The sequence below is a fragment of the Corapipo altera genome, unplaced genomic scaffold (genome assembly GCF_003945725.1).
Source record: "Corapipo altera isolate COAL_440 unplaced genomic scaffold, ASM394572v1 67, whole genome shotgun sequence".
NCBI classification, from domain to species: Eukaryota; Metazoa; Chordata; class Aves; order Passeriformes; family Pipridae; genus Corapipo; species Corapipo altera.
The window spans coordinates 8758005-8784217 of record NW_020884906.1 but is presented as its reverse complement, the minus strand read 5'-3'; the positions used below and the strand labels follow the sequence as shown (position 1 = coordinate 8784217).

Sequence of the window (26213 nt, the reverse complement as noted above, 5' to 3'; positions counted from 1 at the left end):
TTACAGGGTTCACATCTTTCTCAGTTCATTAAAACCTTGTGCCTCCTTTCCCAAAGGAAAGAAATGTCAATACATGAAAGAGGAAGATAAGCTGATGCTACATCCAGGTTGCAGAGCTGGAGATTTTGCTGGAGTAAGGTGCCTGTATTGGTGCTAACTGAGCCACATTGCAGAGAGACAGTACAGCAGCCTCGTTTCACTGGTCACATGCATAAATTAATGTAATTATCTTTATTAAAACATATCCCAAAGTATTGCCTGTTGCTAACCTGTCACATTCCAGATGTGGTTGACGATTATACCGTGGTGGCATCATGGAGCACAATGCCCAGGTCAGTTCTCTTCAGTCATGGGACACAGATTTACTAGTATGAGTCTGAAGTAGCTGCAAGCCCAGTGGCACTGGATGGCAAAGGGGATTTTAGCTGAGAAAGTCCTTTCATTACTGTAAAAAATTAATGCAAAATGTCAAATATTTCACACCCAAGTCGATACTGGCAAAATTCCAGAAATATTCTGGTTTCGCTTGGGGTGTGAATATAGTTGATCATCTGTAATTCAGAAGCTTTTATTTCAAAGGAAAGAGACAGAGTGTTGCAATAGACTGTGCAGTGATAAATATCAACTGTGCCACTTCTCTCCCAAACGGGATTTCCCACAGTTCTATAGTGATATACAGTTCAAAAGGCCATACTGAGATTTATAGAGCTATACATTGAAAAAAATGGTATCCGAGGCCCTTTGCTCAGCCAAAGTAGATTTGACTTGCAGCCTTCGCAGTTCTGCATGACTCAGAAAGCAGCCACAGGTCCAGGGTGCCAGCAGGCCCCAGTGATTAGTGAATGTGTGGCAGCTGGGTCACTCAGATTTGTACAGGCAGTTAATCCAGCGAGTCCTCACTTCTGTGGCTGGATATTGTGAAAGCTTTCAAATGTACTTGGCCAGGAGAACTGGTCAGTTTGGAGTAAAAGGACAGAAATGAATTTAAATCAAGAGAGAGAGAACAGCTGATGACAGCAGTGAATTTGGCCCTCTCCATGCATGTATTATTACTACAAACTGCTCTCTTTTTCTTCTTTTCTATTCTATTCTATTCCTGTCTATTCTACTCTACTCTCACTGCACTTAAAGCCTCACCCACATTCTAACCCACTTGCAGAGCAATAGCTTTTGTCTGTTAATGTTCACTGAATGCCCCAAAATGCTTTCTCTGAAGACAGTAGAAAAGTTTCCACTGATTTTATTGAGGATATTGTTGGGCCCTTAATGAAGTGAATTGATGCTGAAAGATTCATTCCATTATAACCTTAACAAGGTTGTTTGTGCTGAAGCCTCTGGGTGAAGCACCATCTCTGAGCCATGTCCTGAAGTCATTACCCAGTTTACTCTCATTCAGAGACCAATGGAAGCTTAGACCAAATAAGAACTGAGCAAGGACTGCTGGAGTTGTTCTAACCTAATGTACCTGCTCTGTATTTGAAAATACAAACCTCTCACAACTTTTCACAACTTTAAAAGCATATGGGAATTTTGAAAATACTACATATAAATCCATTACCAACCTGAAAGCTATTCTTGCTCCTGCACGGTTTAAATCTTTGGTAATGAGGGTTTCTCCTATCAGCAATCACTATTTATGATACTGCTTTTTATGGGGTTCTGCAAAAAAGAAGAAAATTATAACAAAAAACAACTTTACAGATTTGTCTGAATTCTCAGTGTCATATAAAGAATATTCATTGATCCATTAGTGTTCTGCATATCTTCAATTGTTTAAAGATTTACTCTCACAGATAAATGCAGTGTCTGTCTACACCATTTGCAGACTTCCCATCCAGTTTTAACTATGTGCCCTGAAGGACCTTGAGGTGCAGAAATTTGGGAGCCATGTGGAAATGTTAGATGTGTTAAATGGATTGGAATTACTGGCAGGAAGTTTCACTAGCAAATGTGTGAATTCAAGCATCTGTAAACAAAAGCACCTAGATTTTCAGTCTGTAGATTTTCAGACATTGGAACAACACATAGAAGAGCAACTGAAGTTTTGTTACTGAAGAACTTCCAAGAACTTCATACATAAAAGACAAGACATAAAACAGGGCTGCATTACAACTGACCCACGAGCTTATGTTGCCTGCCAAGAACTTTCTTTGACCGATCTTAACGCTCCAGTAAAAAGCCCTCTCTGTGCTGCCTTCTTACACCGAGCACAGTCCACAGCTGCACTGGTACCGAGCCTGCTGGGCACTGGCACACGTGGAGACTTGATAACTCTCAGCCATTTAATTAGCTTAAAATCCAGAATGATTTTTCCTCTTGGTTAGAAGCTGCATGGCATGAAGAGTTGTCATCCATCACAGGCTGGTTGTGTCTGCAAAAAGCACATAAGGAAATAGGGGGCGCCTGCTCTGCTCAATTTGGTACCTGTGAGACTCGAGGCAGATTGCTGGAGCTGGAGCTGGACTCTGCAGTCTGAAAAGAGCTAAAGTGAGGAAAGAGAGATGGGGAGGAAGAGAAGGAGAGGGAGAGCTAAAGCACTAAGAGATTGAGAGAACATTACCTGAGAGGAAAGGTTGAAAGAACTGTCTTTGTTTAATTTAGAACAGTAATGAGGGAAGCTGCATGTCTCCAAAAATGTAAATAATGTTTTCATTTTATATTTCAGAATGTCAATCATCACTCCTTAGGTGCACTAACAGGGGGTAAGAGATAGCTGGCTAATTTACAGCAAGGGGTGCTAAATAGCAGGGCTTCATTTCTGAGTGTGTGGATATTGATAAACACAATCTCCTATTTCCATACACACACATATATATATTTATATATTTTCCTTCTGAAACTGGTGAGGTCTCGATGGCTCATTAATGGGCTTCCTGAAAGTGGCCTCAGCCTGCATGGACTACCCAAATTAACTAGAAATGAGTTAATCAAATATCCCAAACTGATCTAGAATAGGAACAATTGGCATCAGACACACCAGATAAAAATGCTAGTCATAGTGTCAATATTAAAAATGTTTTGGAAATGCAGAGGTTCTGAAAGTAGGTGTCATCCACCACACATCTTTATTTAAGTATTTTATTATAGGAAACAACCAATTGTTGGGAGGAGGTTAAAGCTGTTTCACATCCATTATAGAATTCCTGTAAAGAGATGTGGAGGAAAACGGGTAAGGCAGCACAGCAAGAAACAATTCCAAAGTGTCCAAATTCCAGTGAGTTAGTTTCTGTTTGGTAAACAAATAAAAATACTCTGAACCTACTATGAATAACATGATTAAATTAATTCTTACTTCTTGACTCTCAGGTTTATTAATTCAGTTCTCTGGGTTATTTTCAGTTCATGTGTTTAGGACTTGATACCCAGAACAGCTGAGCATCACCAGCAGCGAGAGGTTTTCATCTCTTCACAGTTTTCATCTTAGTTTATTTTTGGATGCTGCCATATTTTCAGCATCCAACAGAATTCCCATTCTTTTAGGGGTTTTGAAAAGCTTGGTGATGTTCCAGCATCCTGTTTTCTGACATAATAAATTAAGACTGCTGCAAAAACTCCAAAGCAATAAGAGAGTTGATGTTTGAAATTGTGGTTAGAAAAAGACATTTTAGAGACACGTGTCACCCTCAAACCCACAGTGAGCAATGCTTTGTCTGCAGTTGGCAGAAAAATGAGAGGATCTGATTATTTTGTGAGAGTGTCAGTGTTATGCCACTCCACCTCTCACATATCTGTTGGCTTGGCTGATCTGTTCTGATTGTGCCCTATCAGAATCACAAAGACACCGTGTTTACAACACAAGAGTGACACCACCTGAAAGCACACACACTGATGTTGGGAATAATGCATAAAATGGTTACTGCCATAAAATTGAGCTTATTCCCACTTCTCAGTAGCAAGCATCGTAAAAAGTACTTTCAAAAATTCTATCAAGCAGCTCTACTTTTAGAGTGGCTCTGTACGTTTGAAACAGGTAATTGAAATAAAAATGAAATTTCTTAAAAAATTTACTTTACAAAAGAAGTTTAGCATTTTTGTTCAGGGGTATGTTTATTAAAAGCCCTTCAGACAAATACCAAGAACCAAACATTGCAGGATAAATCATATTGGGGACAGATGAGAAATGTGTAAGGATTAAAACCAATTTGCCACTTTTCCAAGCACCAAGGATGAATCCTGGCCTGACTGAACTTGCAAGTAACAGGCCCCTGGATTTCAATGAGATAATAATTTGATCCATGCGATTGCTTCTGTCTCTTTCTTTGATATTGCTGTAATTGCCACTATTTCTTTAATCCAAAACAACTGAGATAGAAAGGAAAAACCACATGTTTTTATAAGAAAAGGGCAACACATAACATTAAAAAAATGTTTCATCAAAGGTGCAACCATTTAAAATGCAAAACAGATACTACAGAGGTGACAAATTCAAGTTCTTAGTGTTTTTATTTAAGATCTTTCAAGTATTCATTTGCCAGGAATATTTGTTTAATTTTTTTAATGTATTCAGTTAGCCATATTCAGTTCTCTTTTATGTCCACTTCTCATGAATCACTTGACAGATGGACTTCTACAAGCACATCCCTTTGGGGAAAGTAAATTTGAAGTCGTAATAAGAACATAAGACATGCCATAGTGGATCAGAGCAAAGGTCTATCTAGTCCATACCCCGAACCTGTCAGTAGCCAAGAGCAATATATTAGATTTTAACAGTAATAACTTTGATCTTTCAGTGAGTATTAAGTTGGCGATGACTAAGCAGAAAATGAAAGGAAATCCCAAGAGCAGAGCATTCCAAAAGTCAGGCGAAACAGCAAGTGAGGCCACGTCTCCCTGTGCCTGAAGGGTCTGTGTCTCACAAGGAACAGGCACCAGGCTGAGCAGGCCCAGCTCAGGGTACTCTGGGGAATTATGGCCAGTTGTTCTGCTGCAAAATGGAATGTGTCAATAAACTCCAGCAACACGGAGGGGAAGGAAACGGCTGGAGAAGGGAAGAATGCAGGGTGGACACTGGGAGGTCAGGGCTGGGGGCAGCTTCATGCTGACAGGGGTAAGTAGTTCTACCAAAAGGGATGGTTTGGGATTAGGAACTTGGGCTTGCACATGGTACATTGGCAGTGCCTGAACCCTGTTCTCTCATTTCCAGAGTCAGAGCTCCATTTGTTCCAGTGAGATTGTAGTTAAAAGTTCTCAGGATTTAGCTCGTCTTTAATTGCTGCTGTCTCAATTAAATTATATCTGTGATAACAACAGCCCTCCTGGAGCCCCAAAAGGAACTTGAACACACTGTGAGTAAATTAAATAATTGTGTAAATTATAAAGTTTTTATCTACTGGTTATTGTATTAAAAACTACATATAGAGCACATACTTTTTTACCCTTCCTACTTTAGAGAATCTTATAAAAAAGGTGTTTAGCCTGCCAAAAATCTACAAGGATCACTGATAATTTGTTGATCAGCATTAGGTTCATTAAATCTATGCACTTCATTATCTGATTAATTCAGAGGCAGGTTTGTAATCAGAGATGAAATGTTTAAGATTCTACAGCTTTGGCCTCCACAACCTCCTGCAGCTCATTAGAAAAGCTAATCAGATTGAATTTTCCACCATGCTGTTTATTGTAGCCCTAATGGAAGACAATCACTTTAAAATTACACACTTAGCAGGTAATTTCTAAAAGCCATAAGCTACGGAAGCTCTGTTCTCCCCGGGCTCTTTGTCTTTCCTTATTAGGGTAAGGTAAGCAATGGAGAATTCTGTTAGAATTTGGAGAGGTATTTTGCAATATTGAATGCAATATAAAAGCTGCTGAACAAATATTTTTGTCCTTACCATGTTTCTTGACACCTGGGAGCCCTTTTGGAGATAGTTAGTAATGTGTGATGAGTTTGATTTAAAACTCAGAGGCATTTCCTATGTTGTGATTTTATTCTTTGAAGAATTAAGAACTTCCTTCATGTCCTTTTATCTTGAGATGAATAGCATTATTAAAAAAACAGAACAACTTTTTGATCTTGGGGTTTCACAGATCAGTTATAAACACTGTTGTGCTTGAGCTTTCTGAACTAAGTCACTAGTGTGATCTGAAGGAAAATTATGACAACGTTTAGTATGAAGAACCAGAAATTAAGGTGACTTAAAGTATAGAGTATTCTTAATTTTTTAATAATAGAATTTCTGTGAATTACGAGAAGTGACAACAGAAGTGATGGTCCCCTCTTGCACCAGCAGTGTTCCTGCCACTGCTCTGTTTTTCTGAAGGGTAACTGAATTGGGGAATGCAGCAGGGACAGCCAACACCTGAGTGAGAAAAACTGTCATTCCACCTGTTGTGGAAAAGATCCTTTTAGTAAAGCAGGTGTGAAGAACCATGGACTGAGAGCCAGATCCAAGGTGACAGAACAATTCCTCTGGCCTACTCTACTGCTTTTTCCATCATATGGACAGAAGTCCATTTGTGCTTTGACTGTCATCTGCGTTAGTCTCTTATTTTAATACGTGAAAGGATGGGCTTTCCTGTGACTTATTGTAAGAAGATCCCAATGTAAACCTTCCCTGCCAAACCACGTTCATCACATCTCTACCTACTGGCAATAAAGGGTAAAGGCATATCCACAGAACATCATGAAGATGGTGCATACCTAGTACAAATGAATCCTTTTGCCACCCAACATGCTCTAAATTTGCCAGGGCTGGATCCTACTTTTGGGATCTGTCTTCTTGTCACGGGCCTGACTCTACAAATAAACAGCGGTTTGCTAATGCCAGCTCTGATTCCTCCTTCTGCATGGCTGTGACAGCGTGAACAGTGAGCACCAGTGGTGTTTGGGTCACAGGAATGAAATGTGCTGTGCAGCAAAGGTCAGGGGTGAAGTCATAGCAAAGTATATCCCCTTCAGGGGATGACACCCCTGCCTTTTGTTGCCTTCTGCAGACTGGGGTTCTCAAAGGGCTGAATTCCCCCGGTGCTCAGCAGTCATAGCCCATACAGTAGGGAAGTTTAGTTTTGAGGGCACACTTATAGACAAATCCTCAGCTTAGGAGTCTGGGTGATTTTTCTCTGATTTTGTGCAGGAAGTGTTATTTATTTTTACTTTTTCCCCGGTGTCGCGCTGAAATCCAAGCGCCTGTCCCACGCCCCCCAGGATTGCCGGACAACAACATGGCGGCCGCCATGGTCCGGTCAACGTGGCGGCCCCCCCACGCATGCACCGTACAACAAAATGGCGGCCTCCAGGGCTCACTCCCGCCTCCGCAAAGGCCGTCTGAGGCCCTCCCCCCCCCCTTGTGGCCGAGTGGTTGAACTTCTCGCCTAGGGAGCAACACGTGCTCTGAACACACAGATTCGAATCCCATCCTCGACCAGCAAAAGCTTAAATTTTACTTTTTATTTTATAAAAACTGGGAACCAGCACCCCCGCCGTACAGGAGCGGCGCAGCACAGCAGCCCCCGCCGCCTCCCCATTGGCTGCTATGAAGTTCACACCGCTCTCCCACTGGTCAAGGCGTGGCTCGCACCGCCTCCCTCAGCGTTCCATTGGCTAGTGTCTCTGTCAATCCCGCCAGGTCCCCAACGGGTGACCAGCCTAAAGCCTGAGCAGGATAAAAGACAATAAAGCTAAAATAAAAAATAAAATAAAAAATAAAATAAAAAACAAACAAAAAAATTAAAAAACACAGAAAAGAGGAAAGAAAAATAAAATAAAAATAAGAAATAAAAACAAAAAAAAATTTAAAAAACATAGAAAAGAAAAGAGGAAAGAAAAATAAAATAAAAATAAGAAATAAAATGAAAAAATAAATTAAAAATATTAAAATAGACCATAAAATCAAAAGGAAAAAATCAAAAGTAAAATAAATAAGCCCTCGGCCACTGGGTGAGTTGGGGGGCACGGCTTTAGTGCCGCTACCGGCCGTGTCCACCAGGCGGCGCCTGCAGGGCAGAGCACGGTGGTCGGGGGTGGGATTCGAACCCACGTACACAGGGAAAATTTTAACGTCCTCGGAAAGATCAGAGTACCACACAGAAAACAAAAAGGATTTTCATTTAAAAAGTAATTTTATTTTATATTTTTATACAGAGTTCCTAGCAAAACTCTCCCATTACTGAAGGGGAAAAAATACAGATCAGGCAAGCTTATTCATCAGTCTTGAAACACGCCCTTCACAGTGTGGGTGCCCCTGTCCTTGGAACTCCACTGTGGTCCGGGAATTTCATCTTTGCACCGGCCGCTCCCTGCTCCGCCGCGCCCGCTCACTGCGCATGCGCGGGGCTCTTCCTTGTGGTGCCGCCTTTTCACCAGCAGGGGGCACAGGAGAGTCAGTGGAGCCACTGCGCACGTGCCACCTGGTTGCCAGGACGCCCACACTTATCACGTGACGCCGGGCGCCAGTAACGTCGGTGCGCATGCGCCGCTCTCGGCCCGCGGGTGTCACCGCATTCGGCCGCGGTGGGAGTTCCTTAAACTCTGAGATTCTGTGTTTCATATAGCACATTTAGGGTAGCATTTCGAAATAAATACATATGCGAGTTAATATTAGTTTTCAATATATATAAAGATGAGAAACCTCGCAGGTTTTAATATTGTTTTGCACGCCCTTCCATGGAAAATTTTGGGCTGTAACCTTCCTTTTTTGGGAGTCTTGCCTTAAAGGATCGGCCGGGAGCCAAAAATAGACTCAGCAGGCAATTATTAGTAGAGATAAGGTAGAGAGCAGGTTTAATAAGATCCCTTCAGCCCCCCCGGGGATACAGACGTGTGTGCCCGTGTCCAAGGGCGTTCCACAGTTTAAGGTATTTGTCCGTCCAATCCCAGATCTATCCGCCCCCCAGATCCTCCCAGTTCTGCCCCTGGTTCTGCCCCCGGCACGCCCCTCTGGAAGTTGAGTTAGGGGTCTCTAAGACTCCTTCATTTTGGTCTTCATCACAACAAGTCCAGTCCTTGGAGCTCCTCCGAAGTTCTGGGTTGTGAGGGATGCTTTGTCTGTTGGTGTATCTTGTTGTTGAGGCTTGGGTGCAAACGTTCTTAAACAGAAAGAAGGCCTACCTAAACAAGGTAAGGAATTTAGAAAGTTAGATATGAAATGGGGTAAGAGGGGTGGGTAAATGTGTAAACTACTGTGCTAAAGCGTGAGCTAACTACAGCTACTTCTAAAATCTGCAAAAAGATAAAAATCGAGAAAATTCGTAGGCATCAGGAGGACCCCACATGACCCCGTTCATCCCCCAGGAGCTCACCTGCTCCTGCACCGCATCTCGGCTCTCCCAGTGACATCGGGGTGTCCCCAGTGACATCATCACCCGCCAGGCTCCAGCCCCCTCCCTGTTACCCCCCCGAGAAGGCACAGAACGAGTCAAACTGCCCTGGGCAGCAGCGCATTGCTATAATAATTTCGTTGGCAAACGTACCCCCCTCCCAAAAAAGAGGGCTGTACTACAAAAATAAAGGCAGGGCAGCCTTTAGGCTGCAGGGTTGAATTCCCCTCCCCAGCTCCTGTCCCCGCGGCACAGGGGCAGCGTGTCCGAGGGCGGTGCCTCGCCTCCCGCTCAGGCTCCGCTCCGTTCCTGCGCTCCAGCAGCGCCAGGAGATGTCTCGTCCCTTCCCCAGGGTTCTGCAGCAGGGACATCCCCCCGAAAGGCTGCAGGGCACGGCTGGACCAGGATGGGAGTCTGGACTCCCAGACCCATCCAACAGCTCCGGCCCTCGCGCCGCTGCTGCTCCTCCTGCTCGGCCAGTGGGGCTGAAAGTCAGGAGTGAAAATTTACAGAGTAAACTGAAAAAAACAACCCCAAATCTCAGTAACTCACTTCGTAGTGAAAAGCTGTACCTCTGTTTACATACGTCCAGTAAAAATGCTCCTGCTGGAGGAGTCTTGGATTTTCCCTTGGCATTAACTGAACTGGCACAGCTGCAAACTGATGTCATATTCTTGCAGGGTTGCTGGGAGGGATTTAGGGGCCCAAAGAGGTTTTGGGAGGTACTTGGAGGGGTTTGGGTGGGCTTGGGGTTGCTGGGATAATTTTGGTGGTTCTCCGATTGGTTTTGGGGGTGTTGAAATATTTTAGGGGGTGCTGGGAATAGCTTGGGGGTTCTAAAATGGGTTTGTGGGTTGTTAGGTAGCGTTTGTGGCTGGTTTGGGGTGCTGGGGTGTTTGGAATCCTTGGGGGGTTGGGGGTCTCACCTTTGGGGGCGGCTGTAGCAGGTGAAGTCGGGGGGTGCCTCAGCACAGCTCACCTAAGGTCAGGGTTTGGATCACCCAGAATAGGTGTTGAGGTGTACCAGGTTTTTTTAGGGCTACCTCTGCTTTCTTTTCAGTGTGCTTGTCTCTGTGCATTTGGATCAGAGCTGCTCTGCCAGGGCTGCTGACTTGATGGTAGGCAGAATATGCCCCTCAAAACTCCTCACAAGCCACCAAGAGCCCCATAGCCCCCTGCAAGACCCTCCAGGATCCAACCAGCACGTGTGGGATGGGAGTACTTGGGTGCATCCCACAGCCTGGCTGGGGGGGACCCTCCCCAGGTACCAGGACCCCCCTGTGGCCCCCCAAGCTGTCCACAATGCACCTAGGGGAGGTCCCAGTGCCTCCCATTCACCTCCCAGTGACAGCTAGCTCTTCCCAGTCAACCCCTAGTGCATCCCACTAATTCCTGGTGCCACCCAGACCCCTTGGTTCCTGCCTAGTTCTGCTCAGTCCCCCACCAATGCCCCCCAGTGACCCCTGCCCTGGAACTCCAGCCTTTAGACACCACCATAGATAGAAAGAGATCAGTGGCCTCAAAGTGATGTAGAAAAGTGGCTTGTGAAAAGCAATGACATTATTGTTATGAACAAGAATGTGCATGAATTTGCTGTTAAAACCCCAGAACGTTGCTGGGTTAAACTTCATTCCTCTCCAGAGACATTGGGAACATTTGGGACATCTGGGACATCAGAGACATCAGGATTATCTGGGACATTTGGGATATCAGGGACATCTGGGACACTTGGAATATTTAGGACATCAGGGAATGAGGGAAACCTCCAGAAGTCCCTTCTGCTGCCATTGCACTTTCTTTTCTTTACCTGAATGCCTTTCAACTAAACAGTGTGCCTTTAATTATTTTTGACCCCCGGTCCCCATTTCGCTACATATGTACCAGAATTATCACAGCCTGACATGAAACTGCTGATATGGTTATCTGGTTCTGAATAGCCTTGCTTCCCCAAACTCCCTGTCATCATTCCAGACTCTGCTCTGCCCTTGGTAGGTTCTTATCTTGTGTACTGATATTTTACATATCAGATCAATGGGATATGCTTTGCTTTCTGTCAGTATCCCCTAAAAACCCTCCATGGTAATGTCCCTGTTCTGATACTGGCTGTTAGTGCATCGGTGCTGTCCTACTTCCTTTCCAGAATATCCTCGTGCTTCTGTCTGAGAGATTCTTTAGCCCATTTCACAGCTCTAATATTAAGCCACCATTCTCAATTATACCTTCCTCAGAATATCTTTTTACCTCTCTCGTTTACAACCCTCGTGCTGGCACATACCATGCAATAATCACACTTTTTCAATGCCTCATTATCTCCTGAGCAAAACTGTACTGTCAGCATCTATTCTTTATCATTCTTCTAGCTGATAACTGGTTTTAATTCCTCCAGTAAAATTAAAGCATAGACCCAGTGCCAATGACTCTGTGGTCTTGAACTTTGAAGCAGGAATGTTTTTAAAAACGATAACATCTACTTCCATTTCAGAAAAACTTAACTATTAAAATAATGCGTAGGAGTTCAAGTGACTACCTCCCCTACCCCCTCTATCTTCTCCTGAATTGGACATGACCTCTGAAAAGGAACATTTCATTCAGTTTGTCTTGCTTCAGTAGTTTACAACAAACCTTTGAACAGTGAGAATCTTGTTTATTTCTGGACACCTCTTTCTATAAAAGGCTTTTCTCAGACTGGCACAAAGACTACTGAAATCAGCCATCCTGAATCATCTGGACAAAATATGAAATTCATTGGCATAATTGTTTCTTTCTTCATTCTCTTCACCCTTACTGCTCTTCGTAATGCAGGTGAGTAATTTTCAAAGATTCTGCTGCTTTTATCTACAAACTTTTTTAACTTCTGAACTTCAGAATACACACCTCAGTGAAATTGCTGATACCATTTGTACAAGCTAAAGCAAAGGCACAGAAGTGCCTTTACCAGCTTTTACCAGCATGGTGTCATTTTCATTTCCTTCCTCTGTAATTTCCAGCATGTCGGTGGATCTCTGTAAATAAACAGACAATCTGGAGAACGCAGTAAATATATTTAAAGACAGAAAAACTTTCTAGCTCCCTTTATTGAACAAGCACTTCTACCTCCCTTCTTCCCATTTCCCCATGCTTGTTCTTCACCACCCACCTTGAACCCTGCCTTTCTTTTTATTTGTGTCCTCCCAAATAAGCAACTCTCCCCTAGTAAATTTTTCATGATTGGTTCCAAATTTTGCAACAAGAAAGAAATTTCAGTAGCTTTTAATAATCTCGTGTTGGAGCACGTCTTGTTGCTGATATTAACCTTCCAAGAGCTTTAACCTTCTGTTCTTATTGATTCCCTTCTAGGGTTGATGGTGAGGGAACCCCATTCAGATATGTTTAAGACTTAACTCTCAGAAATAAATATAATTAGTGACACTCGCTGAAGGGCTGCTCTGGAGATTTATCTGTCTCTTGCATGTAAAATTACCCATGGAAGTGATGAAATTATGTAGTGGCTTGGAGGTAAATAAGTGTATTTTCCTATTCAAAATGGAGCAGCCCTAACATGCAGGTGATTACAGCCTTCGCCTAAATACATTCCTAAAATAGCACAACCAGCATACTTTATTGATTTACAGTAATCCTTTAGGTGATATACTTTTGTTTTAGAGAACATCTAGAAAAGTTCAATAACATTTCTGTCTGTATGTTTTTTTATTTCCTTTAAAAAGGAGCTCAAGACTCTTGCTCACACCAGTGTGGGGAGCTGCTTAGTACCTGTTCTTGCCAGGTGACGTGCCAGTCCTTGGGGAATTGCTGCCCTGATTATAAAGAATTTTGTCTTCAGATTTCTCCATACTCAGGATCTCTGATGGGAGGCAAAGACTTTTTGATTGAAAATACAGCTTTTAATACCTCTTCTGTGCTAACATGCAGGTGGGCCATGATTTTTTATAATCTCACTTTCCGACTATAGGTAATTACCACAAAACAAGACTAGTCTGTACAGGAGTGAAAACTTTGTAAAGTTGTTAGAGTCCTGAAACACACAAAAGTTCTGCTGAACCTCACCCTCGAGAGTACATGTTGACTGTATTTCTACACAGGATCATTTCTTCTAAGTCAAGTTATTGTGTGATACAATCATTATTCTGCTAATTTATAATTTCTCCCTCCCCCAGTAATTACATAGTAAATTGAAGGCTTGTAGACTGCTGTGTGCAGTGCACAGCAGGTTCCACACTGGTGAAATAAGCACAAACAAATTTTTTCAGTTTATACTCACTACTACGAGCAAAACTTGAACTTGAGCAGATGGGACTTCAAATGATCTGCTCATGACACAAGGTTGCTCGATGAAACACAGCTGAGACATTCAGAATTTTCCTTCTCTCAATGGTGCCACTGAAAAGTGTTTTCAACACCTACAGGTTCAAGCAGGAAATCAAAACCAGTGGCTATATTGCTGAGGATGGAAAAGGCCACTGCATCTCCCCGTTGCTTTATGAGACTGGTTTCATCCCTTTTGAAGTTTCTATAGATGATGGGAGGACGTTCCCCTACTCTGGAACTTGGCTATCAGGTGACTTACTTAAATTTACACCATTCCTCTTCTTCCTATATTCTTCCTTGTTGGATGCAAGTTTACATAAGCCTTCCCTTTTTGATAATTTTTCTTCTTCTTTAAGAGGCCTCAGAGAAGTAATTCTTGCTGTCCTCATGCTAATTCATCTTTCGAGAGATGAACTTTTATGGCAATTGAGTTCTGCTGTGATACAGTAGCAGCAGCAGCATTAACTCATAAAAAGTCCTGCTTAAAAATGAAGTTGACCAAAACAGTTACCTTTTTGTCACTACTTCTGTTAGAAAATAACTGCTCTGTGGTGTTCAAACATTAGTAAGGGCTCAGCTTCAGCTTGCTCTCTTTATGTTGTGCATCCTGTACTGTGTCAAACATACACAGGGGAAACACTGCTAAATCTTAAATAACATAGTAGCACTTTTTCAGAACTATGCAAAGTAAAAATGTCATTAGTCCTTTTTTTCTGCTCTGTAATGCAGTACATCACAGCAAGGTTTCAGATGAAGAAAAATGTACTTTGGTAAATGAGACAAAGTGGCAATACTACGGTACCCCCAGCACTTACGGAAACTTAACTGTTACCTGGACACATCAGGCACTTGCAGAAACCCACGTCAACATAGAAGTCTGGGGATACCATGAAACAGGTAAAGTGAAACTTTTCCTACCTGTGCACAAGCATTTATTGTAAGTTATTGCATGACTTATGTGCAGAACTCTGCACAGCATGTGACCGCTTTCACTGAGACCTCAAGAAGAGATCTGCAAGTATAAATAACTCATGACAGTAATGTCAGCTTTTCCTCTTCATTTACTTATGTGGAGACATCTAATTTCAATCTTGTGGTAATTGTTCTTTTCCAGTGTCCAAAACCATTTTCTTCCTCTGACAGGTGACAGCTACTCAGAAAACTGGTTGGCTGAATGGAAATATCTTTATACTTTGGCCAGAGAAATCCCCAATACAGGGAAACTTACTTTCACTCCTGTACCTGCTGAAGGAAATTACAGTACATGGGACTTCGGAATTTTGAGGATTACACCCAGCAGCTATTCTGATGGGCAGAGGCAAGTGCATCACAGCATTCATTAATCATAGGTACCTTATTATTGCTTCCTGAAGTAAAGTTGATATATCCTTTGGCATTTAAAACTGGGACTCAGGCTCCATTTCACGTGAAAAAATGGGGAGAGAATTGGAAGGGCAAAAGTGGGAAAAACTCATGGGTCAAGGTAAAGGCAATTTATTAAGTAAAGAGGGGCATGGGCAGAGAGGGAGTAAGGCAAAGGCAATCAGTAACCACGTGCCACAAGCAGAGTGATGCACACTCAGTCACCTGGTAAGGGCTGCTTTGGAAAAACTCTGCTGCAGTTTTATTGATGGACATGATATGGAATGGTGTATGGAATATACCTTTGTTCAGTTTGGGTTTGCTGTCGTGGCTGTGTTCCCTCCTAGCCTCTTGACAAGCCCTAGCCTATTTCCTGTGGGACAGCACGAGAAACACAGAGAATCTTGACACCATGCAAGCACTGTTTGGCAGTAACCAGAACACTGTGTGTTATCAGCATTGTTTGGTCACAAATGTGAACCACGGCACTCTATGGGCTGCCTGAAGAAAATTATTCCACCCCAGCCAAACCCAGTACCCTCAGCAGACTCAGATCTGCCGATTTTTTTGTCACACCTGTAGAGGAGTCCCTAACTGTGGAACTTCTGTCACTGCAGCCACAGGCCTTCCTCTGCATTTAATTTTTTTTCTATTTTGTATGCAGCCTTTGCAGTCCTACAGATTTTATGACCACTTCCTTTTATTTCATTGTATATTTTCCCGTGAGTTTTGGTGAATTACCTCTGTAAGTGCTCCATACATATTCTGACCTTGCATATCCCTCATAATTCTTCCACCTCTGCAGTTTTTGATGTAGATGGTGTAGATTCTGTGAATATATAAATGCCACCTTTTCAGAGTTCGAACCTGTTGCTAATATGTCAGAACCTTCTTTAGCATTTAGGAGTCACTACCCAGAGAACGGTAACCTTTTCTCCTTCTTGAGGGATTTTTATTATGCTTTGTATATGATATTTTTTCATGGGTAGAAAGCAGATTAGCTTTGGAACATTTCATGGATTCTAAATGGTTTTTCCCTGTCTATTGCCATTAGCCCTGATACTACTGGGGCACAGGGTTATGTTTTGTTAGAGAATCCAGATGTTCTTCATTTTGTCCTAAATAGAACTGCAATGTCAAAAGGCATGAATAGAAAACCTGTCTCTAAAACCATTCAGGTAAGCCAGAATCATGAATATTAAAATGTATTCTGATTATTGTGTACTTGCTGCATGCTGCCCTCTCACTTTCTGAATTTTGAAAATTTTGATTGGCCATAACATTTTGCAGGAAAAAGAAAACAATGGGCTTCGTAATGAAATAACACCTTGCAAATTAAAAGATATTTCGTAATTATAGTTAGTGATTTGACAGTGTTACTGTCAAAATAATGCTTGTTCAGCTCTCAGATCTATTTGGCTCTTTTCTTTTTTTCCCCCAGCAACATTCCATCACTCTGGAGCAATGAGCATGCATTGGCTTGGCACCTCGGGAAAGACTTCAGGGATGACCCAAATGCATGGGCAACTGCAAAATGTATGGAATGGGACAGAAAGGAGGAGAAGCTTCCAAACTTCAAGGAAGAAATTATAGACTGCCCTTGCACTTTGGCACAGGCAAGAGCTGACACTGGCAGGTTCCATGTAAGTTATTGATTGATCCCTTTGGCTTATTACAGTTCCAAGTAGAAGCTTAGGGAATGCCATACTCCACACACCTCCCTGTTCCTTTTCTAAACATCATTACAAGGCAATTAAATTATGTTTAAACTTGCACCGGTAGGATGTCAAATAGCAGAGACAAATACAGCTTATTCAGGTAGTATGAATAAAAGAAGTGTCTGTAGGACAGCAGATGGAAATTACCTTCAAACAGGGAATTCAGACAGTAATTCCAGTGGTAGACAGAAAACACCATGGAGGACAGTGAGCTCTGTGGAGCTGAGAGCAGGGTTGTCTTCTTCAAGATCCTACAGGATGGCAGTCTGTGTTCATAGGTGATATCCTAGGATGGAAGAAGCAGGTCACATTTCTTCCTAGTATGCCAGACTTCACTACAAGCCCTTATGCCTTGTGCTTCAGAGCTCAAGTCCAGAGCCATAATCCATTATTTCCTTTCTCCTGCTTCCTTCCTCTTTCTCAGCTACACTGTGTAACAAGGAACTGACAAAAGCTAAGAAATCAATTGCCATTTAGTCTGCACTTTCAGTTGCAGTGCTGATCCGAGGACCAGATGAGGGGAACTTTATCTCCTATTTGTGATAAGAAATGGTGGCAGTGTGTTTATACATATTAAAAAAAAAATTAGGTAGATTTTGCTACCATCTTATTCTGGTTATGAACCTCCAAATTTCTTGTATATTCCAAATGACACAGTTAAAAGCATGTGAAGGAAAAAAAATAGATCCACTGTACTGCCTCTGTCTAAGAACATAGGACAAACTTTTAGTTTGTTGTGATCTGTGTTTGTTATATGCTTATAGTTGAATCTCATCTAGCTGCACTTGTTCTTCAACGTCTGTTGTAATAGACTGCAAAATGGTCAGCTTAAGCCTGTTGCCCCAGACACTTCAGTATTAAATTCACTGATTTTCCTGTCATTCCATGCTATTCAGCACACAGTCTCAACCAGTTCATGTAGATTTTACACATATGTCAGATACAAAGGGTGAGGGGAGGATACATAAATGGAAAGGACAACGGGGAAAGAACCCCATTAAATGTGAACATTGATCTTTTTCAGACAGATTATGGCTGCAACATTGAGAAGGGGAGTGTGTGTACTTATCACCCTGGTGCTGTGCACTGTGTGAGAGCCATTCAAGCCAGGTAGAGAAAATTTTTTGAACTCCATTCTTTTTATTCCATCTCAGAGACAGCAGCATCACAGGAGGAACAAAGGTCTCTGGCATCTTAACTCAGGTTCATAGCAACCATTGTTTCTCTCTTACTCATATACTGACCCTCATTGCTGAGATGAAGTTAAGGCCTTAGATTTAATAAACAAGAAATTGCAGCATGTGAAACCTTAGGATACCTAAACAGGAGCTAATGGCTAGAATAGATCTGAGTAGGCCTAATTAAGCCTTTTCTGTGTTGGTCTAATTAAGTTCAACAAGTTAATCTTTGCACTATTTCTATAAGAACAATTTCAAAGAGTGGTATGTTCGTGTAGCTTTAAGGCCTACAGAAGGCCTTTTAACCAAGTCCTTCCTTCCTGTCTTGGTCAAAAACCTTTCCCTCCCTGTCCCTACTCTGGTCTAATTTATAAGAACCAAGAGGGGCAGGGTGAAGTCTAACTGGACACCACATAAAGCTTGCCAACCAAAATGTTTAGCTGTATCCATAAAAAGGCAATAGGCAACCCCTAAACACAAAGGAACCTCACAGAGCTGAATGATGACTTTCTTGCTGCTTCTCTCCATCAGTCCCCAGTATGCAGCAGGACAGCAGTGTTGCTATGACCCCACGGGAACACAGATCCTCACACATGACTCCACGGGAGGCAGCACACCCGATCGAGGCCATGACTGGGGTTCACCACCTTTCCTGAAGCCTCCCCGGATACCTGGCTTTTCCCATTGGCTTTATGATGTTATCAGCTTCTATTACTGCTGCCTGTGGTCTGATAATTGTCAGTTCTATATGAAAAGGCGTCCCTCTAGTGACTGCAGGACGTATCGCCCACCTCGAGCTGGTAAGGGCTTCATAATTCTGTTATGGAGTATTGCCTTTTGATACAGTGTTAGCTTTTAGAATACTTGTATATGTTGACAATGGCAGGGGTACAATGTTCTGTGGAAAAATTCCATGGAAGGTTTCCACTGATCTATCAGTAGTAAAATCTGTATGTGTTTTTTAGTTGTCCTGCAAGATTTTCTGCTGTTGAGTATCTCATTAACCCCTGGAACATAAATAGCCAAAGCTTAGTAGTCAATGCCCATGACTTGCTGCCATCACTGAACACTTTTTCAGAAAGAAGATGGTTAGAGGTGGTTTAAGACAGGTAGGCAGTAGCTAGAAAAGCTGTCATGTTATTCATATGAAACAAGGAAGTTTTACCGTTTACAGTGTGTCTGTTGCTCCTGCCCCTTGCTTTGAAGTAAGTCCTCGAGCCTTGCCATGTCTCTATTGCTGCCTCATGCCTTGCCTTCTATGCTGCTCAGATGCTGAGGTGTCCAGCAGGACATGGCCTCCCATAAATAAGGAAAGTGCAAAGAGGCAGCAGTTTGCAGCAGGAAGAAAGGAGAAAACTGCAGAGGTAACTGGGGGTCATGAATGAGTGGTTTGCCTGCCTAGAGAAACCCCATCAAAGGTATTGGAAAAAACAGCCTTTTGAAGTGCAGCTCTGAATGTTGGCCAAAAAATATGAAAGTAACTGGAATTACATTTCTCCTTTTCAAGATTCTCATGGCTGTTCCTCATATCCCATTTACTATAGATCAGATCAGCCTTGCATTTTTTCCTTTGTTTAAATGCCATTCTTCGGATCACCACAATGAGATTTATTTTTATTTCTCATGAACTTAAGAGGAGTAATGGGTTGTGATTTTTGCTTGTTCTTGTTTCTCATTTTGCTTTCAAAAATAGCATCTGCTTTTGGGGATCCTCATTTCTTCACATTTGATGGTCTGAACTTCACCTTCAATGGCCTAGGAGAATACCTGTTGGTAGAGTCTGATCTCACATCCCTAAGGGTGCAAGGCAGGACACAGCAGGGTCGCCTTCCCAATGGTAAGTCGGCAAGAGAAACCAGTGATGACAAATGAAAGCTTCTGAGGTTACTTGATTTGCACTTTACAGCATTCCTCCTGTCGTCTCTAGTCTTCTCCTTTTTTGGCTATTTGTGAAAGGTCACCTTTTTGAAGATAATCAGAAGGCAGACAATATGTTCAGGAAAAAAATAACTTCCTAATCAAAGTTTAATTACTGGTTTTATTGGGTGTGAGAAATGGCAGTATAAGGTTTTCTGTTGTGTTTAAGAGCTCAAAAAAAAAAATCTTATTTTCTCTCCATATCCATTCTCATCTATAAGGAAACATAAGGTCAGCTCTAGAAATCATTCAATAGGCATAGCTGCCAGCTGATGCATTTTGATAGTATTGTGGCTGAAAATGAATAGAAAGCATGTAAGTGTATGCCCTGATTTATTTTCTTTCTGTGTTAGATGTATATGCATGTGTGTGTTGACAGAGCAAAAATGTTCCACAATGAGCAGAGAAAACACACTTTGGATGGGGAAAAAAATCTTTCTGAGCACCTGAAGCTAGCAGAAAAGTACAGAATGTATGGTGAGAAGTTGGTTAAGGGGGTAATTTTTTTATCAAAAGGCCTGATGGTCCCAGTCTGTTGGTTTGTTCATAAAATGAAACCAGAAGAAGCTTTCTGGAGGTACCTGTGGCCTTCACAAAGGGCAAATTGCAAACCAGCCTGTAAGAAGGAGACTGTCATACAACTGCATTTTAAAGTGAGGGAAAAGTAGAGTGTGAAAGAGCATAATGGGATCATGCTTCTCATAAGGCTGAAAAGATACTTTTGTTTATGCTTTTCCTCTATCTAGTGCTATTTTATGGTGAATAAAATAGCAGGCTTGGCTCAGTAAAGAATATCCCACCTGGCCTTAAGGATGCTCTTCAAGGATTTGGTACTTCTGGTACAATTATATGGAAGAACTAAAAATTGTGTGTGCATTTCAGCACCTATGTAGATATACAGCTCATACTGAATATCACATTAAGTAGGACAGAGATTTTCAAGGAAATGTTTTGCCCTTGATAGGTTTTACTGTGTTTATGGCAAAAGTAGCATGAGTCACTGAGCAGTTTCTTCTGAAGATCAGTTTCTTAAATTTTTCTTTATTCTGTTTCCTTTTTTTGTCATGCCCTCCCTGAAATCATCTTCAGTTTTCCCAAACCTTACTCACAGGACTGAAGGTACAAGCAGATCAGCCAACCTCCTTATATAGTATAGCCACTGCCATTAGGATGAAGAATTTAAAATTTCCAGTCTTTTTTAGCATTAAACATTCTGCTTTCAGTGTATTGGAAGATGATGTCTACTGTGGGGTTTTATGTGACTTATATGCTTAACCATTCCCTCAAATATAAATAATTATATTTAATTATTTTTAGGAAATATCTGTTTGAGGGTTTTTTTCCTGTATTGCTATAACCTTCTATATTTACTTTATTTCATGTTGAGTATTTTAGGGGATTGTTTTTTTATTTGGAAGGAACTGGAGCTCAGGGGACAGGCTTGTCTGCAGTGGCCATGCAGGAGAACAACTCTGATGTGATTGAAGTACGGTACTCAGAGGATTTGAATCTGGAGGTCCTGTTAAACCAAAAGGTTCTCAACTTCTCTGAACAAACCTGGATGGACCTGAAAGGTTAGTTACAAATATCAGCCTTGTAAGCTATTGTATTCCAGAGGAGCCCATGTACAGTTAAAAATATCTCTAGATGCATGCATTTCAACTCTCTTTTCAGCATCTTTTTGTGAAAACAGCCTGCAGGTCACAGAAAAAAATATGTAAGAAGTAAACAGAGAACAGGCAGTGTCCCAACTCATTAGAATTTATTTTATTATTACATGACTTTCTTCAGTTGCTGCCAGATTGAGGCTGAATCAGTGGTAGTGCTCTGTTGACATGCACCTTGGTGAAAGAGATAAAACTGAGAGCAGGGGGTAGAATGCCCTTTCCATCCAGTTTGCCCACCTGGCCTTGTGTTTATGCTAACCCAGTGCATGGATTCATCTGGCCTTTGAGACTGTTGACAGCCACGATATCAGCAGGAATATAGCAGGAATGTAGCCCCCAGAATTATGGGCTATACATCTCCTTCCAAATAGCCATGGATCAAGGATGCTACAGGGAAACACACTGTGGCTGTCTGTGTTCCCATGGAGAAGTGTAGCAGAGAGTCATGGTTCAGGTGAGCACATCAGAACCTGCATTGCTCACCACCAGCTAACTGGCAGCACCTAAGCTGTGTTCAGGAAGAGGCAGAGTCATCTGATTTGCCAGTGGTCTGGGCTGTGGCACATTCTCCTTTCCCAGAATGTCCAAATAATGTAAATGACAACCTCTAGCAAAACCTGCTTTCTGCCTGAACTTTCTAGGATGCAGGAGGATTATGAAGGGATGGCATACAACCAGAGAATCATAAATGGATTAGGTTGGAAGGGACCTTAAAGATCATCTCTTTCCAGCCTCTCTGCCATGGGCAGGGACACCTCCTACTAGACCAGGTTGCTCCAAGCCTCATCCAACCTGGCCTTGGACACTTCCAGGGATAAGGCAGCCACAGCTTCTCTGGGCAACGTGTGCCAGGGCCTCACCACCCTCACACCCAAGAATTTCTTCTTAATATCTAATCTAAACCAAACCTCTTTCAGTTTGAAGGCATTATCCTAGAAAGAACAATGAAATGTTTTAACAGGTAGCTTCCATGTCCATGTCTTATATGTCCTCTTTCAGTGGCTTGTAGAGCAATAGTTTTCCTTCTCATCCTGTGGACAGTGAATGCAATTAAAACCTCCTGTACTCTACATTTTACTTTGAGCTACTGCATCTAATGCAATGAAGCCTACCAAGTAAAATGAAATAGTGAAATATAACCAAAATATATACTGAAATATAACTGAATTTCACATCTACCTATCAGGAGCTCTCTCAGTAGGTCAGATGTTATTCCTCCATTCTTCTGTCAAAAAAACTATGAAAAGTTGACTTTTTTTCTTCCAGGGCTGTGATCATTTGATTAATCTTTATGATAATTTGACAAATACTCTTAACTTCAGTAGGATTTTAACAGTAACCCTCCTATTCAGCAGAGGTTTTCTGTGGCTAGCAATTAGTATTCCTCAAATGGCTGAAGAGCAGAGGGGAGGGCTACACTGACAAGGAGCTGCAGAAGCAGAGAGATGCAGAGAGGAAAAAAAATGGAAGGGACACTGATGGGGCTCAGAGAAGAAGCCATATCAGGAAGGTCTTGGCAAGGCAAGGAAGAAGGAGAGGAAAGCTGTGACTACTGAGAGTGGTGCTGCCAGCTCACAGTCACTCTCTGATGCAGTCATCTCACATCTTAGAGCTTCTGGTCTGGGGCACTGGCAGAAGGCAGTGCATCTGATATCAGCAGTGGACCTTTCTTTGCTACTGCTCTGTAGTAGCCATCTTACCATAATTGCAGTATGAAGGTGTGGCTTTCCTTTAAATGCTTCTCAGAGTGTAGCCCAAAGTGGAAGGGAGGAAAAGCTTTATGAGAAATGGTTATAACTGATGATGATTTTAAGTGATGCTAAAACACAACAGTTTGTTCACTATGGATAATTAGGTATTTTGTCCTCTTCCTGTCATTGTTATAGGTCTCTTTCTCCATTCTACACCTGATCAGAACATCACAGTGATGTTCTCTTCTGGGTGTGGAGTGGAAATACGGGGAAATGGAGGATTTCTGACCCTGACAGTTCTGCTCCCAGAGAAGTTCATGAATCATACACAGGGTCTCTTTGGGGTAATGAATGGCAATACAGAGGATGAGTACACCTTCAGGAATAAAACCACCTTGCCAGTTCATGCAAGTCCCCAGCAGTTGTTTGAGTTTGGAGCTAACTGTAAGTCATTTCTCTGGTCTATTATTACATTTTCTTTACAAATTCAAAACAGCTTGTGATTGAAAGGCTAGGAAGTGAAGTCTATGCCAAGCAATCGGTACTGGGGGAAGAGGAGAGAGTAAGAGAAATATACTCTCCTCTACCCAATTTAATAATTGTCTATTTAAAAAAAAGGTGCAGGAGGATGTGTGTAAAAAAATGGCTCCTGTCATTTAATGAGTACTAGGCTGCTATATCTAGCCACAGGATTAGATTGATCAGCATTCCTCCTGGCATCAGGTTAGGAGATGGGCCAAAAATATGATGCAGAAATACCCTCTGGCTACCAGTTGATCTCTGTGTTGAGCACAGTGCAACCCAGGATTCAAAGCATACTGAAAAGTCTCACTGCTTCAACCTCAGAAATTTCTGATTTAGCAGAATGAACACGAAGAGCAGGGCTATAACAGACATGATGAATTTAGGGGCACGTAGTCTCAGGATTTGTGTTGCTTGTAGTTTTTACTTTTGTGATTTGTTGCTCTGTCTGTTATCACCATTTTGCTAGCAGGCATATAAAACCATCTTTATGTAAAATCACAGCTACACAATTATTTGGATCTAATTTTAAGAAAACGATCAAACACCATATTAAACAAACACTAACTTTGGTGCTAAGTTAAGATGTTGCATATGAAAAGGAGAATAATCTTGAGCTGAAAGGATGCTGGAGGCCTTCCTAGATGTCTTCCAGCTCTAGCTACATTTACATAAATAAGCACTTGGATTAGTAGCAGAAGGTGGTGTGTGCAGGCAGTGTTACATATGAATCTCTCTCTCTGTCTCTCAAGGGGCTATTGAGAGTGGAACTTCTCTCTTTACTTATGACACAGAGTTCTTACTGAACAATTTCTTTTATGGGGAGAAGCACAATGCTTCCTTCCTGCCTGTGTTCTTCCCCCATGAAGACCCTGCTGATCCCCTGGTAGAAGAGATGGTCTCACTCTGTGGCTCTGACCCGTTCTGCAGATTCGATGTCCTGACAACAAGAAGCCTTCAAGTGGGAAATTCCACAAGACTATCTCATCAGAATCACAAGCTGCTGGTAGAACATCTGGAGCCAGGTGATACAACGTTCCTCAAAGCATCATTGCAGAATCACAGAATCTGAGCTGGAAGGGACTCACAAGGATCATGGAGTCCAACTCTTAAGTGAATGGCCCATACAGGGCATCACTACAGTTATTTTTACAGGGCATCTAAATAGTTAACAATATTTGAGGAGGCTTTGCTTAACTGTAGGTTCATGCACTTGTAAATACTCTTATCGGGAGGAATTGTCCTTGTACCAGGAAAACTCTGCACTGCAGGAATACTTAGGCAAACACAAAATATATTTCTTTCCATTTCGTCCTACACCACAGTGTAGAAACTTTATCTTCATTTTCTATGCATTCAGCTGTCATCCTTGGACTTAAAAATAATAATAATTTTTAAAGTATCAGAAGTATTTTCATTCAGATTGCCTAAAAGTCTTTGTCTTTCCATGAGTTGCCACTAAAATGCCATTTGAATCATTGTAATGGAGATTTGCTAGTCCAAATCAAAAATACTTTCATCAGATATGTCTCTTTTACTAGTGATCTCTTGTGGCTGGCTGGACCATCCAATCAATGGAACAAAGAATGGAACTAACTACCTGCTGGGCTCAAGCATCATTTTCCTCTGCAGTCAGGGCTATGAACTCACCGGGTCAAAGGAAAGAACTTGCCAAGCATCGGGGGCCTGGTCTGGAGACACACCCAGTTGCATCCAGAAAATAGGTCTGTTGCCTTTTAAATGTTACATATTGTCATAAAATCATTATCACACATGAGGCAATCTCAGTACACCATGATGGCCCTTGACAACAAAAACTTCTTTTACTCAGGAAAACGTTGGACATAAGATCTCTGGATTTCCAGAGAGAGTAATATTCAAATCTAAATAACAGGTGGTTTATGGTGGGTTTATGGATTTTGTTGGGGCTGTAAAATTTTTTATACTTTTAAAAATTATTTAATCTATCTACTCTTTCTAAGGGTTTAGGGCTACAAGCTTCCCTTTCTGTAGGGTTGGCTAGGAACTGGCAGGGATGCTTTTTGAGTGGATGACCTAACACAAATTTCAAAATCACTCTTAGAAAAACAGGAAAGCATAGTACTTAGCTAAAAAGAGAAACTATGGATTATTGGAAACCTTTAGTATCCACATAATTTGAGCTACTTTTCAAGTATAAATGATGGCACAACCCCCAACCACTTAGTGTCATCTTTCATTCTGTCATCACTAATACAGTTTTAAGTTCCTTTGCAACTAATTGGGGCAAACATATATCCAGTCTGAGCCACCTGAGGGGTGAGTTATGAAGCTACACATTATAAAATGAGCACTTGAAGAGAAACTTTACAGAAAAGGACCTGGGGGCAACTGGCCCTGAGCGGTCCTGGGCAACTGGCCCTGGGTGGTCCTGTTTGAATGGGGGAGTTGGACATGATGACCACCAGAGGTCCCTTCCCACCTCGGCTGTTCCATGATTCTGTGAGTCAAGAGCAGATACAGCCCACACTTGTTGAACGCTTTCACCCTTTTTTTCTGAAGGGTTATGTTATCTCAAAACATAATGCATCATTCTATGGCAGCAAAACTATTGTAATG

General features: G+C 41.9%; 1 protein-coding gene across 4 annotated transcripts in view; it reads left to right on the top strand.

Moving 5' to 3' along the window:
* The first annotated feature begins 8945 nt into the window (after positions 1–8945).
* SUSD2 (sushi domain containing 2) overlaps positions 8946–26213 on the top strand; it is a 33588-nt gene continuing 16320 nt past the window's right edge. For 2 of the 4 annotated variants that reach the window (XR_003529113.1, XM_027652231.1), the window contains exons 1-13: positions 11797–12057; positions 12960–13164; positions 13659–13810; positions 14290–14457; positions 14704–14878; positions 16364–16565; positions 17665–17750; positions 18350–18618; positions 19512–19655; positions 21154–21309; positions 23289–23537; positions 24368–24640; positions 25248–25339. Coding sequence is in view for 3 of the 4 variants with exons in the window: in XM_027652231.1 (XP_027508032.1) it covers positions 11991–12057; positions 12960–13164; positions 13659–13810; positions 14290–14457; positions 14704–14878; positions 16364–16565; positions 17665–17750; positions 18350–18618; positions 19512–19655; positions 21154–21309; positions 23289–23537; positions 24368–24640; positions 25248–25339 (2238 nt within the window). In the remaining variant the exon portion in view is untranslated. Of the gene's footprint in view, positions 9056–11796; positions 12058–12959; positions 13165–13658; positions 13811–14289; positions 14458–14703; positions 14879–16363; positions 16566–17664; positions 17751–18349; positions 18619–19511; positions 19656–21153; positions 21310–23288; positions 23538–24367; positions 24641–25156; positions 25340–26213 lie in introns of those variants that run through there. The other 2 variants (XM_027652229.1, XM_027652230.1) reach the window with 2 other exon arrangements.